At 40.7% G+C, this 15,550-nt stretch overlaps 2 protein-coding genes across 4 annotated transcripts in view; one reads left to right on the top strand and one right to left on the bottom strand.

The window, feature by feature from the left end:
* hint2 (histidine triad nucleotide binding protein 2) overlaps positions 1-15,550 on the bottom strand; it is a 390,237-nt gene that overhangs the window by 74,970 nt on the left and 299,717 nt on the right. The gene's annotated exons all lie outside the window — the stretch shown is intronic.
* Positions 3,660-13,740, top strand: coq2 (coenzyme Q2 4-hydroxybenzoate polyprenyltransferase). Of its 3 annotated transcripts, none has more exons than XM_030059352.1 (8): positions 3,660-3,812; positions 4,343-4,732; positions 5,541-5,707; positions 6,770-6,891; positions 8,351-8,436; positions 8,543-8,676; positions 8,862-9,050; positions 9,824-13,740. In XM_030059352.1, exons 2-8 carry the CDS (start codon positions 4,411-4,413, stop codon positions 9,983-9,985), a joined length of 1,182 nt encoding a protein of 393 aa, XP_029915212.1. In that variant the 5' UTR covers positions 3,660-3,812; positions 4,343-4,410; the 3' UTR covers positions 9,986-13,740. The 3 variants fall into 3 exon arrangements, with proteins under 3 accessions (XP_029915212.1, XP_029915211.1, XP_029915214.1); XM_030059351.1 differs by lacking the exon at positions 3,660-3,812 and adding an exon at positions 3,846-3,964; XM_030059354.1 differs by lacking the exon at positions 3,660-3,812 and adding an exon at positions 3,907-3,965 and having other exon boundaries at positions 4,347-4,732.

The following is a 15,550-nucleotide window of genomic DNA, read 5'->3' as shown; positions in this document are numbered from 1 at the left end:
GAACTGTTCACTTCTGTGGACAATTTTCTACTACTTTCAGTAGGAACCCTTTTTCCTTTACTTTTGACCTCGGCAGAATCCATATTCTCTTTGGAAGATTCTGCACGATTTTGAGGAAATGCTTCAGGTTTGTCCTTGTTTATCAAAGCCGATGAAATCTTCTTTTCTTCAGATGACTCAGGTTTGTCTTTTGTTTTCTTAGAATCAGACATTCTCTTCCAAGGGGAAACCACTGATTTGTCCATGGCTGTCTCCGAGTTAGGAGACTCTGATATCTCTACAGGAGTCACCTGTGATTTGATGTGTGGCCGGGGAAGAACTGATTTTTTAATTTTATCAATTGTCATTCCTGCTGCTGGGTGGCTTTTCTGGTAGTGGACATGCATAACAATCACTGACTTGTGGCTGAACTTGCAGATCTTGCATACATATAATGTCCCATCCGCTGTTTTTGATGCAGGACTTTGTTGTGGGGATGCACCCACATCCTTGCTTGGTGTTTGGGCACTACTGTCAGAAGGTTTTGGAATGGAGGTTTTTTCACTTGTGTTCAACTGAGGTGATTCCTCTTGGCATCTATTCACAGAATATTTGCAGTACATCAAGGAACTATTAACTTCATACGTTGGATGCTTGTCCTGGTAATGTTCTTTCAAGATTCTGGATGCATCAGTGGTAAATGCACAGACAAAGCATTTAAAAACCAAATCAAGCTCACGTGATTGCGCACTGAGCACGTCTGGGGCCTCTGGGTGGTTTTTCCTGTAGTGTCTCTTCAGTTCAACCACTGTAGAAAACTCGACAGGACACTCCAGACAACGAAATGTAGCACTCCAGTCGTCTGGATCACGAATGTACTCAAACTTGTATCTGACGTAAGGGTGGCTCTTCTGATAATGGGTACACATACTGTGGATGCCCTCATTTGTGTAATCACAGTGCTTACAACAGTAAACCTGTGACTTGTCCATATCCCCATTCACAAGATTACCCTTCCTCTCTTCTTCGTCTTCACTAACTTCAAAAGAAATCATATTGCTGCTTGAAGACTGTGTTTTGTCTGCTGCACTTCCTGAAGGCTCTGTCTTTGTTTTTTTAGGAAGAGAAGGACTTGATGCGGGGTCACTGATGGTCCTCTTGTCCGTTTTGTTTTGAGATGGCCTTTTTAATTGGTCGTCAGACTGGTCAACTTTATGAGACGATGGTCCATTAATTAACACATGGTCATAGAGCAAAAATCGGTCACCTGCAGTTCTGGAGAGATCATTCTTAGACATTGCGGCGACTTTAAACACACCGTCATTGTTTGGCCTGGAGCTTGAGTGAGAGTCATGCAGAATCAGGGTTCCTGAGTGATCAGGTGATTTCAAATCCAAGTCAGGTTTCACCTTTGATCCAGATGCTGCTGTGAAGAACTTGGTAATGGGTTGGGAGGGTTTCTTGTACGTTTTCAAATCCTTCAATGAATTGGTGGTTTTGCATTTAGTTTTTGAGGTAGACTTAACAGAAGAAGAATTCACTTCCCCTCCCGATGCTTGCTTGTGCTGCAGTGGTGACACTTCTTTCACATTCTTCGATATTACCACTATTTTGGTTTCTGGGCTTCTGGAACTGATGAGGTGTCCCTTTGGGTTCTGCTCAGGTGTGTTTACATGACATTTTTTCTCATGCTCGGAAACAATATCCCAGCTAGAAGCTTTAAAAACACAGTGCCTGCATGCAAAAATATCTCCCGAACAGCTGCTGTGGTTGTCAGTGTTAATACTGAATGGCGTGTTAGTTCCAGAGGGTGATAAGCCAGCATCTCTGAGTGCAGAGTCCACATTGAAGCCGTGCACCTTGTTGAGGTGTTCCAAAAGAAAGAGCTTCGTTTTAAAGATGAGGACACAGTGACTACACTGGAACGACTGGACCAGCATCTTCTGAGGGGCAGCTTGACCGTGCATCATGCTGGCAGGGTACTTTGAATCTGGGGGGTGGGGGGGGATAAAGAAAAACAACAATAAACACACAGGCTACATACACCATGCAATATGTGATGTGAATGACACAATTTCGCTTGACATGTCGCACTGAAACATCATATTCTCATAAGAAATATCAGAAAATGTGTTATTCTACCTCTCTGCATCTTCCACTCCTCTCTGGGTCCACAGCTTTAGAGCCACAGATGTGACACCTGAGGAGGATTGAAAGCACATATGTAAAAGGTTATTATTTCATAACTCATTTCAGAGCAAAATCAAAACAGACGTATCAGTAAATGCAGTTTCTAGTTTAGTACGTTTCCAGTTTTCAAGTTAAGTGCAACTCAAGGGCGAGTAATGTCACAAGCAACAGACACTTAAGCAAAGTCACTGAATTTCTGATTCATGAAAACAACTACAGCAGCAGAGACAGAGACAATAATCAGATTAGTACTCTCAAGAATTATTTAAGTAAAACCCATCAAGGAACTTTACATACCTAGGATCATGTATGAGCTTTCTGTTCAAATGTCAATCGAGTCATTTTTGCATAACTGAAGAAGAAGAGTTAGAAATGGAAACAAGAGGGTCCACCGACCCAACTCTGACAGAACTGGATCAACACACAGTGAGCGGAAAAAGTCAGGAATAATAACTTGCTTAGATGCTCAAAGCGCAGACGACGTACTCACGCATTTAGACCAAAGCGTAAAGATGCTCAGGCAGCGTTTTAATCGCCTTGTTTTGACAGCGTGAGGAACCTGGACTCGCAGATTTTCGCCATTTTTCCCGCGATTGCCGCTATGTATCACTTCCGTGCCTCCGCCACAGTGAACAAAGCTAGCGTGCCTCACGGTTTCACTTCCGCCCAACTGCAACTTTCAAAATAAAAGCGCCCTGAGAGACTCCACGTTGACATATGCCGTAAAACTCCACATCGCGAAAGCTCACTCACATAATTATAGATAAATCATCACCTCAATGATCTGCCGCTTCATCTGATGCTATTCAATACCTTGCATGCACTGACTGTAGAAAACTCAACTTTTGCTTCCATGTCATGCTTTAATTGTGAAGCACAGAGGGGAATGTGGCCGGAATTAGGTTCTAGGTAGATTAAATAATGTCCCGATGCAAAACGCGTGTTCCTGTATTTGTTTACTGCTTTTAAATTCTATAAAAATAATAGTAACGTTAGATATTGCAATCGAAACATGAACAAATCACGCGGTCGTAAAAAGCGACCTTACCACTGTTTGATCTCCTTGTTGTGGCCCAAAAGGCAGTAGTTTACAGCACCTCTAGTGGGCAGAGGGGTTAGTCTGCATCTTTTTGGCCTCTATTAAGATGTTTTTTCACCCATCATCCATGCATCCATCCTGTCCACCCATGTCTCTAGTACCTGATCGATTAATTAAGTCGCAGATGAACTTGTAAATGTTGATGCTGACCTAACTCACTGGAGGTCAAGCAGTGGTGTTTACTTACCATCAGCCAAGTGACTGGGCTACATCATCAGCCACCACGGAGCACACGACCACCGCACTGTCTGACATTTACCAGAAAGCGAAAGCTGAATCAAGTCATTCATAAAATAATTGTGCACAGCCCCCCCTCCTTTTTTTTTTTGACACGTTTAACTCTTAGCGCCGTGCGCCATCTAGCGGCCGAGAGAACACACTTGTTATTGCATGTGAAAGGCAGCGTGCGTAATAATGTTTATGGCGCTGGAGCCGCAGGGAACGTTGTTTTTCTCTTCTTGTTTATTGTCATAACTCTTACATTCCTCCCCGGTCCCATACACAGGAAAAGAAACTACAAATCTAATCTGCAGCGACCATATTTGTGAGTAGTTCCGGTGGTTGTTTCCTCCGGAGCAAAAATGTCAGACGTACCACTACATCCATGCGGAACCGTCACTTAACAGTACCCAATGACAACAAGCTAGGATTTATGTGCATTGATATTTCCGCCTTCAATGTAACATTTTATCTCCTGTAAGTTTGTTTTTACTTTATCACACTGACAATTCTGACAAGATAATGACAGTGAACGACATTTACGCTAACTTTGTGTTGTTCAAGTGTAAAAATCTAAGTGTATCAGTGCCAATATGACAGTGTGAAACAGGCTGATTTTTAAAACTTCACCAGCTGCGGCTAATAGTTGTAATATTATCACTTCCTGGGTCAGCACAGGTACAGATACGCACACATGGGCAGCTGGTGTGCTAGTTTAACCCTGTAGTACAAAAGAAATGACAATTGTAAGCAAAACATGCCTGTTGTGTGGCTCTGGCTTTTCTTTTGAAGCCTATTGTATGTGTGTGTGCGTGTGTGTGTGTGTGTGTGTGTGTGTGTTCACCATTTGTTAAGTGACAGTGACAGCTCTGGAGCAGAAACATGTTGAGCTGACCACAGAGAGAGAGAGAGAGAGAGACACCATGCTTCCTGTCAAGTTAACCAGCCAGTTCACCCTGAACACCTTGAGGAGGTTCCACCACGGGACCTGCCACTCCTACCTCTCTTCCTTCTCTAATTCCTTCCCCCACAAGGAAGGAAGGACTGGGAAAAGTCCCCGCTGTGACTCCAGTGTGCTGAGACGAGTGCTGTACAGCCACAGTGCCATCCGTCCGTCAGTCAGACCAGGTCAGGCAGGACTTCATGGGAGAAGAGCGATCAGTATTTCTGCTGCAGCAGTTGTGAACTCAGCACCAGCGCCTGTGCAGCCGTACCTCCGGCTCATGAGACTGGATAAGCCTATTGGTTTGTACATCGATGCACAATTCATATCCCTTGTTTCTGTATTTTTTTTTTTTTTTTATCGTTGCATCTGTTTTTAACACTCTGTGAGATAGCTATACAAAGCTTAACCCTTTGGCGCATAGCGGTCACTACAGTGGACAGCTGTTTTAAAGTCATTTCTCCTAAATGCAATGGTTTCTATGGTGGAATTGCATATCAGCTGTTAGAATGCTCTCTGCTGCTCCCCTCCATCGAGGTTTATGCAGAGACTGTCAATTCTTGTTGCTGAAAACATATTAATACTAATATCATGACATGGTAATACCAGTCCTGCATCCTTAAAGAAGTCTCACAGAGACTCACAAAAGTGTTCATGCCCTAAGAAGAGTAAAAACACATCAGAAAAAAAATCTTGACTCAGGCTTTCATAATTCATGCATCAAAGGGTTAAGGTAAATTAACTAACTTGATGCTGTAGCTTAATTTAACACATGTAAGGTGTCATTGAAAGAGTATCAGTTAAATCTGTTTACCAGACAATGGTTAATGATTTTGCAATACAACACCAAGATTCTTTGTAGTTTTTCCTGGAAAGGTCGGTTAAGCTCACATGCACTTTTCCGACAAACAGTCACTTTTAATTAGTTAGACAGATGCACACCTGGGTAACAGTAGTACAAGCCCTTAAGGAAAGAGAAAGTAATTCTCAGTCACTGTTGCTGACCAGACCTCAGTTTAAACTCATGGCCTTCCTGTCACATGTTCATTTCTTCTAGTGTCTCAACCAGAAGCTTATTTCTTGAGGTGTGTTGTGTCTGTGGGGGTGTAGGGACTTGGCTGCTGTACCTCCCCTGCACATGGAGCATCGGCCTGGCTGGTGACCCCGGGTGTTTACCGGACCTCGGCATGCTCACCCTGTTTGGTGTCGGGGCTCTGCTGATGAGAGGAGCCGGCTGCACCATCAACGACATGTGGGATAAAGACTTTGATAAGAAGGTACTGTGACATAAACAGGAATTCACCTGTGTTTACTGAAATGGTGTACGGGACGGCTTCAGCACAGTGGTCTGATTTGTCCCAACACTAAATTGTGCTGTGCTGATAGTTACGAATAAGTCTAGTTAAATGTGATGTTATTGGTTGCTGTGCCAATTCTTGTTTTAATGAATCTGAGAGGTAGTTGGCAGTCAGTCATTTTTTTTTTTTTTAATGAAATGTAGATTGTAATCACTGTATCCACATTAAAAGGCAATGCAAAAATTCTGAAACATGAAAAAACATGAAATTGAAAAGGTGGGAAAACTATAATGCACTTATCAAGAAATTTAAGTAAAGTAAATACAGGACATAAAACAGGCTTGGTAAGACAGCTACCTAGACCTAGCTGCATTGCATTTCAAGGTTATCGCATTTGCCCAGGTAGCATTCAAGGTATGTTTCCTACCTTTTCTACTTCAAGTAATCACCATTAAAAGCTTACTTTTTTATTTAGGAAAATTTGCTGAACACACTTGCTTTTTTCAGTAACGTCCTATTCAAATCTATTTATAGCCCTTTAACACTGTTATAGTCTCAAAGGGGTTTAGAGTTCCCACAGAAAGCAAAAATAACACCCCCGAACTAAACCCTTTGTCACACATTGGGGCTGCCTAATTAAATCGTAGTCTTAGCTGTTGATCGCTGAACACTGAGGATTAAGTGACTTGCTCAAGAGCACCCTGGGGGTTGTTGGTAAGGGGGTGTTTACCATTCACTTTCCCCACATTTTCCTAACCAGTCCAGGGATTCAGACAATTCACAAGCCCAGTTTTCTTAGCCTCCTACAGCCACCGCCCTTTACTGTGACTTGGTACTTAAAAGCCTCTAATAGCATGCAGCTGTGCCTTCTGTTCAGCCACATCACCTTTACGCCACTAATCACATAAATAATGACACCCGGGTTATTACTGCAGAAGAGTAGGAAGACAGACAAGTTGTCGTAGGTTTAGTATTCAAATGAAATGGGCTGATGTTTTCTAAATGAGTTGGCCGACTGACTGCGAGATGTTTCCTTCTCAGGTTTCCAGGACAGCCAGTCGACCCATCGCCACGGGTGAGATCTCTCAGATACAGGCTCTCGTCTTCCTGGGGGGGCAGCTCTCTCTTGCACTTGGAGTTCTGCTGTGTCTCAATTATTACAGGTACCCACTGAACACCAATATGTTAACAGAAATATTATTATAAGATCAGATAAAATGCACCTTGATTGAACCCCCATAGTGCAAATTCACTTTGACACTGCAGCAAAAGGGAATATAGTTAATGTCAAAGACAGGGATTTCCATTAATACCAATCTGTGAGCCCAAGGCTAGTACCTCTAAAATTTGGGAACTGCAAATTTGTTTTACCTAAATTTGAGCGAGAGTTGACCATGATGTCTGGCATTCGCAGGCTCCAATCTTGGTAGTATGTATTAAGGGCAATTATTAGTTGCTAATTGGGTTGGGCATGGCATTCATGGCCTATACTGTTGTAAGGTGCAATTCCCACTGAGGCCACTTGTGCTAAAAATGTGTGCACTTACAGCATTTTTCTTCAGACGCTGCCCAAAACCCTGATGTGACTCAAGTAAAGATTTTGGTCTGTCACACAGTAAGGATTTGAAAGTCTCTGTATTTCAGTGAGTTTTGGGTCAGGCTGGTTTGGCTCATCCGTTGTTTCCAAGTCACTGCAGCTAAACTGACCCTCACTTACCTCCTGGTGAATCTCACACTCTCTGTCTGCCTCCTTGAAACAGAGTATAACAATATAAATGTGTCATGTATCTACAAATGCACCATAAACAAGATCAGACTGATCAAGCTAGAGAGTATTTAACCAACAAGTTATACTGACTGATTTTCTAAATAGAAAGGCAAGACAGCTTCATGTATACAGGACTTTTCACACATAGAAACAATTCAAAGTATTTTAGATGGTAATAAAAATGCAGTAAAATTAACCGTTTTGAAGGAAAAATAGAAAAAGAAGGAGCTGGTTCAGCAGAAGTTTCATGACATGGCAGAACAGGCAGCGTAGAACGTTTAAGTTGAGATTTAAAAGTAGCTGGATTGTTGGTTTGTCTAACATCTGGGAGGTTATTCCAAGTCTGTGCTGCATCATAACAAAACATTGCTTCATCATGTTTTGGCTTAAGTCTCGGGTCAGCCAGCAGACCAGTCCTAGAGGTCTACAGTGTCCATGAAGGTTCATATGACACAAACATGTCAGAGATATATTTAGGCCGAAAAAATCACTGAGTGATTTGTAGACAAGAATCAGACTTTCTGTGACTGATTGGTAACCAGTGTAGGGATTTTAGGACTGGTGTAATGTGGTTTTATTTATTTATTTATTTATTTTATTTATTTATTTATTTTTTTTGAAAGCCCTGAACAGACCAGTAACAGCTACCAAACAGCTACCAAATCCCACATGTGGCTAAATAATTTGCATGAACATGATCAATGGATGGTGGCCAAGAGCATTGGGCTTACCTACCATATGATAAACTGATAAATGATAAAAAAAATATATATATATCACCTGAATGTTCAGTTGTTGACATCATGCATGGCTTGACATTGTTTGACTCACAGTTTTCAACATGTTCCTCACAGCATCGCTCTTGGTGCTGCTTCGTTGTCTCTTGTTGTCACCTACCCGCTCATGAAGAGGATCACTTACTGGCCTCAGCTTGTGTTGGGTAAGTTTAACAAAGATTACTCTGCAGTGTTTTGCACCTCAAATAAAAGCTTCTCCTCAACAGTTGAACTACAGTCACTGATGTTGTATCTGCTGCTTCTGTTTAGGCCTCACCTTCAACTGGGGAGCGCTGCTCGGCTGGTCGGCTGTCATGGGCTCCTGTGATTGGTCCGTGTGCCTGCCGCTGTATTTCTCAGGAGTGATGTGGACACTGATATATGACACTATCTATGCACATCAGGTGAAGGGTGGGGGGTGCCATCTTATCTGATAGGGTGGAGATCTAGGAATCGAAGTTCACACTGCTGTTTCTTCTGCTTAATGCTGTCAATAGAAATTTATAAGAGAATAGAAAGTTAATGCAGAGAATCCTCACCTGATTGAAACTGTGCTTTTTCTTTACTCTCTTCTCTTTCTGATCACCAGGACAAAGAGGATGACATGAAGGTCGGGGTGAAGTCTACAGCTTTGAGGTTCCAGGAGCAAACCAAACCGTGGTTGAGTGGTTTCGCCGTGGCCATGATGTCGGGACTTGTCACGACTGGAATCAACGCCGAGCAGACTCTTCCTTACTATGTTGTGCTGTCCGCAGTGGCTGTTCACCTGGCACGCCAGGTAGGAAACGTGATGTTGTTTGGTGTAAACTGAATGCTAAACTGTCAGTGGTTAATGACAATATACAAAAAGCTTTTTTTCTACCGTGTTAAAAAAGCGATATCTCCAGTTCACTTTATTGAACAAGCATTTAATGGTATAACATTTTAAACAGACATAGAGACTTGAAGATAATAATGCAAGCAAAAAATGAAGAGTAAATTATGATAATAATACTAATGATTATAATAATAATAAAACAACAGTAATGAATTACATACACATAACAGAAAAATCAATAATGAATGAACTTGTTAATAAATTGTTTAATTGTGAAATCTTAATAAGATGGAGAGCAAAATAATTCTTCTCTTATCATCTGTGAAGCATAAAAGAGATAAAGGGTTTTATACACACAGGTTCTGCCAAAATTCCTTGGCTTTAAGACAGCCAGTCATGAAAACAGAAACAGAACCATTAGATACTGTATAATCAAAGGTTACACCTTCAGTTATGAACTGACAGCAGAAAATTTCAACATATTTTGATGCTTTTTAAAAGATTGTAGAGAATGTGAGTCCTCAGGGAACAAAATGGTGCCATGTTTACAGAATGGATCCTCAACATTTATATAAATTGAGTGATGAATGTCATGTAAAATGGATATGTAACATGAAATTAACTTTATCATTGAGGCTGCCTGTCAGTGACAGAAATCTTGCTAGCCTAAGTGAACATCCCATTGTGTCAGTCTCCATTGTAAAGTGATGTATACTCTTTTTTTTCTCTTGTAGATTTACACATTGGACATGAACAATCAAGAGGACTGCTGGAAGAAATTTGTCTCAAACAAAAACCTTGGACTGCTGTTGTTTTTAGGCATCGTCACTGGAAATTTGTGGAAAAAAAGACGAGAAACTTTACTGCAAAATGAGGAACTGCAAGACATCAGATAAGTGAGATAGTCTTTTATACAGAACAAATCTTATTTATTATACTACATACATACTACATTGTTATCACTGTGTTTTGGAGTTTTGACCCAAAAATAAAAATCATGGACAGAATAACAATTTGTGCCACAAACTTGTTGATTTACATTTGATTTAACTTACATTTTGCTTCAACATTCAAACCAAGAAACCCTTTGAATATAATTTGAATATAATAGGAGTTGAATGGTTAGTATCTGTTGTCATTCAGGGAATAATATAGCCATTACCACAAGGATCCTACATCACTGCCTAATAAATTATTTTGGGATGTTACAAGATGAAAAGCAGAGTTATATTTAAAAGTGGAAACAGACCTAAGTAGGTTGCAGACAAAAGTCTCAAACCGGACATATCTCTAAATTCAACCACTACCACAACACACGTAATAATCATTTGCGTGTTAATCCAACTGAAACAAGTGTACAGCAGTTTCCTCCATGTTGTGGTAAGCTTTGGCTGAAAGTGCCTGTGTATCTTGTAGTCTGCTTTCACTGTTGCAGCCCAGGACAAAAACCCTACAAAATGACCAAGATGCAAACCATGCCACCACGCTGAAAATCCAAAAGTCATTAACAACGGGAAAGTTTTGCACCTCAGGAAAACCAGTCTACGCATCCATGAAGCCGTTGTGGTGTTCCATCGACGAGCGAATTCAGACACGCGGCTCGACGTCTCGATGGCCCAGGGATCTCCATCGGACAGTCCGCTCCAGTTTGGGGAGCTGCCTGAGAAACTGGCCCAAAAGCCAAGCCCAGCCGCGTTGTTGAGGCACTCACTGATCCTCCAGTGAGAATAATATCGGATCCTTAAATCCACCGCCAGACCCCAAGCACATAGGATGCCACAGAGGACGCTGGAGTCGGAGGGATCAAAAGCATGAAGCTTCAAGAAATACACAAGACAGTGCCTGACACTCTCCAGCAATAACACCTGCATCACTTTGAGGGAGACCACACCGAGTGGGTTAGGCGGAGGGCTGAGGCTGATTCCCTCGATTAAAGACACAAATTGGCTGTAGGAGCACAAGGGGCCCCCGAGCAGAGTGGTGAAGTTGAGGATGTAGCTGCAAAGTGGGAGAAACAAGACCCAAGCCCTCCTTTGTCGTGAGATGTGAAAGGGCAGTATAACTCTTTCCTCCTGGACGTCCATGGACACCGAGGTGATCCTCTGAGTGAGCAGCATCGTGGAGGACACTGCCAGAAACAGCCTGAAAGTACAAGCTCATTGTGTCACCATTCACTTATGATTTATTTTGTGCAAAACAAAATAAATCATGTTTGTACCCAGAGGTTTAAACAGATACACATTCGAAACACTTATTTTTCCAGTGTTGTTCTTGTTGAAAAAATAATGGTTTGATTTCAAAATGAAAGCACTTTCTAGCAAAAACTGGTACTTTAATTTACTTTTGATAACAGTTCAAAATACGTAATTACATCTACAGAAATGCTTTTATGTGGTAAACAGTTGTCCTAAAGTAGTTTTTTTTTTCCAAAGATGGTTTGTACTTTGTCAGCAATCTTGTGCTAAAGTGTGTTTGAGGGCATGATGGATAGCTCATCTGGAAATTAAACTCTTTACATAACGGGTACAAATTAAACACTGAAAACAGAAGAGTAAAGATTTACGCTGTGATAACTCAGGCAAGGTTAGTACCTGAAATGGAACATTTTTTAGTTTCTGTGTACTTTTATTGTTTTATATATGTTGTAAACCGGGTGTTCTCGGAAAAGAGCTTGCTGTCAAGGCCTTCTCTGTTAAAATAAAGGTTACGGTGATGATGATGGTGATGAACTGAATCACTTGCATGTACAACCAAGCTGAATAATTACACAGTTAACCTAGGATGAGGTCATGTCACTGTCCACCCTGCTGTAGAAGTTTGAACTGAGGTGAGATTAATACCTGATGCTGACAGGCTCATGTAGGTAGTATTCCTTGTACTGAATGAGCAGGTGCCAGGAGGTTTGCCACAGCATCTGGATGCCAAACACCCAAGAGTGGACATGGCGAGGACTCACAGAGCATACAAGCAACATGAAGACCAGGGTGGAGGCGAACAGGAGCACGCTGTATGTGCCCATGGTGACGACTGCCAGCACGCAGCCTCCAAAAGACACAAACAGGTACCTGTTGATAAACCAGCAGTGGCCATGAGTGCTATGTTTTCCATATTTTCCGTGTGCAATAACTTTTGATTTATGCCTGTCTTTTACTGTTTTTATTGTGTGTATATTATGCTATTTATTTATTGCCTGATATTGTCTTCTCTTACCATGCAGAGGTGCAGACCCCAAATTTAGTTTTGCATCCTTGTACAATGACAATAAATGCTATTTGATTTGATTTGATTTTCAAACTGCAAGTCAAACCCCTCATAGACCCACTGAAACATTTTCAAAGAAATTCAGACTGTCAAACTCAGAGGTTCAGCAACATGTAATACTTTGAAATAAAGTCACTGGTAGATTCCTGATTATGTATCACATAAGTAAATCAGCTGATTTGTAATTAAATTGGCACCATACTGACCTGGACTTCACAGACAGGTATCCCTGTGTTGCTAGAAAATAGAACAACAGAGCAAATGGAAGTGACACAAATTGATGCATCAAGAATTGATGTTGCTCCCACAGTAGGTTCGTCCAGCCCATATTACAGTCGCTTGGTGAATATTAAAGAGAGATGAACAAAACCAGAGACGTTTGAGCATTTGGTGCTGACTCTCTGCCGTTAAAGAGGTGAAATATTTGTTTTTCCTGGGCTGATAATCTTTTCCATTCTACCAGTGGCTGGCATCAAAATAATCTCTAATGTTTATCACTGCAAGTAATGTTTGATCAGGAAGCCATTTGTGGATCCATATTTCTGCAGCTGTAGCAACTATAAGGTGCATGGTTTTTCATTTTGTAATTGCAGAGGACGATTATTTACTGAATGTAATTGGGTATTATTTTAGGGGGAAACTGTTAGTGTTACAGTAGGTCTGTTGGCACCTTTATTTAGAATGACTAAAATTTTATTACAAAATTTGGCACTCACTTCGGCATGCCTTTTGATGTGCATTGTTTTTTGATGCAAAAGTAGGCTTTAGATAACAGCTGACACATGCAAAAATTGCTGCAATTGGCTGGTATGGATTTTAAATTTCATCAGTGACTGGTTTGATATGATGTGTAAATAACTGTTAAGTCAAATAAGATCCGAGTAGCCCTTAGCCACTTTCATTTTATTCAAAATAGCTCTCTGGAGAAAAAAAGATTGGAGACCCCAATAACAAGGTCAATAACAAGCCAAGTCTGTAAAATTGAGTTTTAAGAAGTGATTTAAAAAGATTACATAAGCTAAAGAAGCTTAAATTAGCATCTAATAATCAGGCGTTGGTTTTTCGCTGCTGGCTTTGCATTGGCAGACAGAATCAGGGTAAGTGCCAAGCTCTGCAGGGCCACAGTGCCCTGACATTATTACAGTGAGCCCAGGGTGATCATGTAAGGCCCAGGAGGGGTAAATAAGAGCAAAGAAATAAGATAGAAGAGATTTTCTTAACCAAGTTAGGAGAGGAGTTGTTAGAAGTCACCACTAGTGTTTAGATTTTATTTTGGCAAATGTTATCCCTATGAATTCCACTCAACTTCATACTATTCTTCTATGGCAGCAATGCATTTAATTGGTTATGAGTTAAACCGTTGGTGGGGTATTTTCCTGAATTTCACTACTCATGCAGCTTCTGATCTTTGCTATCAGTACAACATGAGATCACAGGTTGGAAGAAAGCCCATATAAACTGCGCCCCTTCAATAACCCTGCAGAAAAACAGCCAAACTTGTGGCTCTGGGTACATAAAGTGAGTTTAATCGCTATATAAGGTGTGTAAGGTGACTCTATTTTCGTCCAGCTGGTTGTTTTGAACTGCATGTGAAGATCCAAGGTTAGGTCAGCCCTGTTGTGCAATAAGTTAGGGACCAAGACCAAGGGGCACCAGAGGGCTTTGGGCTGCAGCGGCTGTAAACATAGCCAATTCATTTTGTACATCTGTTAGGAGTAAATGTATGTTTTCATTTTGCTTTGACTCTGATGGGCTGAAATACCAGTGCGCCTTCATCAAAACAAAACCCACTGGCTTTCCCTGAACTTGTTTACTCCACAATAAAACGTTCATAAATACCATGCATGCTGGTGACACGTTTCTGTTTGTGTAAATAGAAGAGCTGTTGAGGCAAATGAAAACAGTCAAATCAGTTTGGTGTATTATCACTTGTACTCTTGTTTAATCAAACTAGGCCTTCAAAATTAAAGCACTTACAGAAATATACTGGGGAATGCTTTCAAAAGAAAAGGAGGTGGTGCATTTTATAATTTAGACTTGTGCAAATTTACTTTGTTTTTGGGGTTCAAAATTTACCAGAAAACAATGTTACGTCATACATGGTTCTGGTCCCGTGTTGTGATTGGCTGAGTCATGTTCCAAGCCATTGTGACATACCCAATGATCGCACAAAACTAAGAACGCTTTGCAGGCAATTTTGTTATTATAGCGCGCTAAAAAAAAAAAAAATCAGTGCTCGTGGCGTTTTTCTTACTTATAGTCGCTTAGCAACCAGCATCAGCCTGAACTTACAGGAAGTAAGAACAGTGGACGTGGGGAAACTTTCCATAGTTTCTCATCTGAGCTGTTCAGGGAGTGAGATAACCAATCAATAATCAAAATGTGACACCCAACTCACCGGCTACACTAGAACACAGATCGTCTATGTTCGGGAAGATCAACCACTCAGTAAAAAATATTCTAAATTCTGGTCTCCAAGAAGAGTGGCACCTTTGTCCATGCCCTTGCCTCCTGCAGTTTTGCCTCACGCAGCAAAACATAATCTAATCTAATGACAGTAACCCTAATTTTGTTCAAATTGATCTCATATATTGTGATGAAAGGTATATACATTTTAGGTCATGATGATGTTTACAGAAGCAGCAGAGTGAAAACAAAGAAAGTTGCCTGAACTATTATAACCTCTCCTAATAAATCCATGTACAAATCTGTGCTCCTAGATTCATAAACCATAATCTTTAAAATTACAGATCCATAGTCTACCCTCGAAATGGAAAACCTAAAAACCTATGAAAAAACATATTCTCAGATTTACAGATTCATACCTTTGCACATTTAAACTGTAAGATTACCCTCAGACTGTGTTTATTATTAAAAGTGAAAGTCCAAATGGGGAAAAGACTGCTGGAAATGAGCAGTATAGCCTTAGTTTACACATTTGATGATTTTATTTATCCATTTATCTATTTATTTCCTCTTCTTTGGTTAATTTTGCATATTTGCGTGCATTTTGCAATGAAATATTAAAAACTGTAATGTTTTTACTAATCTGTACCTTTGGATTATGGTCAATACAGATGCATGGCAAAAAAATGACTATGTAGGTATGAATTTGTAGATTTGAGGGTATATTTCAAATCAGATAGAACTGTTAACAAAGGGTATGGATTACTAATTTGAAGGTACATTTTAAGAATCTG

This window comes from Myripristis murdjan, chromosome 9 (genome assembly GCF_902150065.1).
Source record: "Myripristis murdjan chromosome 9, fMyrMur1.1, whole genome shotgun sequence".
NCBI lineage: Eukaryota > Metazoa > Chordata > Actinopteri > Holocentriformes > Holocentridae > Myripristis > Myripristis murdjan.
This window is presented reverse-complemented; position numbering and strand designations above follow the sequence as displayed.

Coding starts and splice junctions, on each gene's coding strand:
- coq2 (XM_030059352.1), top strand. CDS start 4,411: ATGCTTCCTGTCAAGTTAACCAGCCAGTTCACCCTGAACACCTTGAGG. Junction 4,733..5,540: donor GAGACTGGATAAGCCTATTG/GTTTGTACATCG, acceptor GTGGGGGTGTAG/GGACTTGGCTGCTGTACCTC. Junction 9,051..9,823: donor CTGTTCACCTGGCACGCCAG/GTAGGAAACGTG, acceptor TTTCTCTTGTAG/ATTTACACATTGGACATGAA.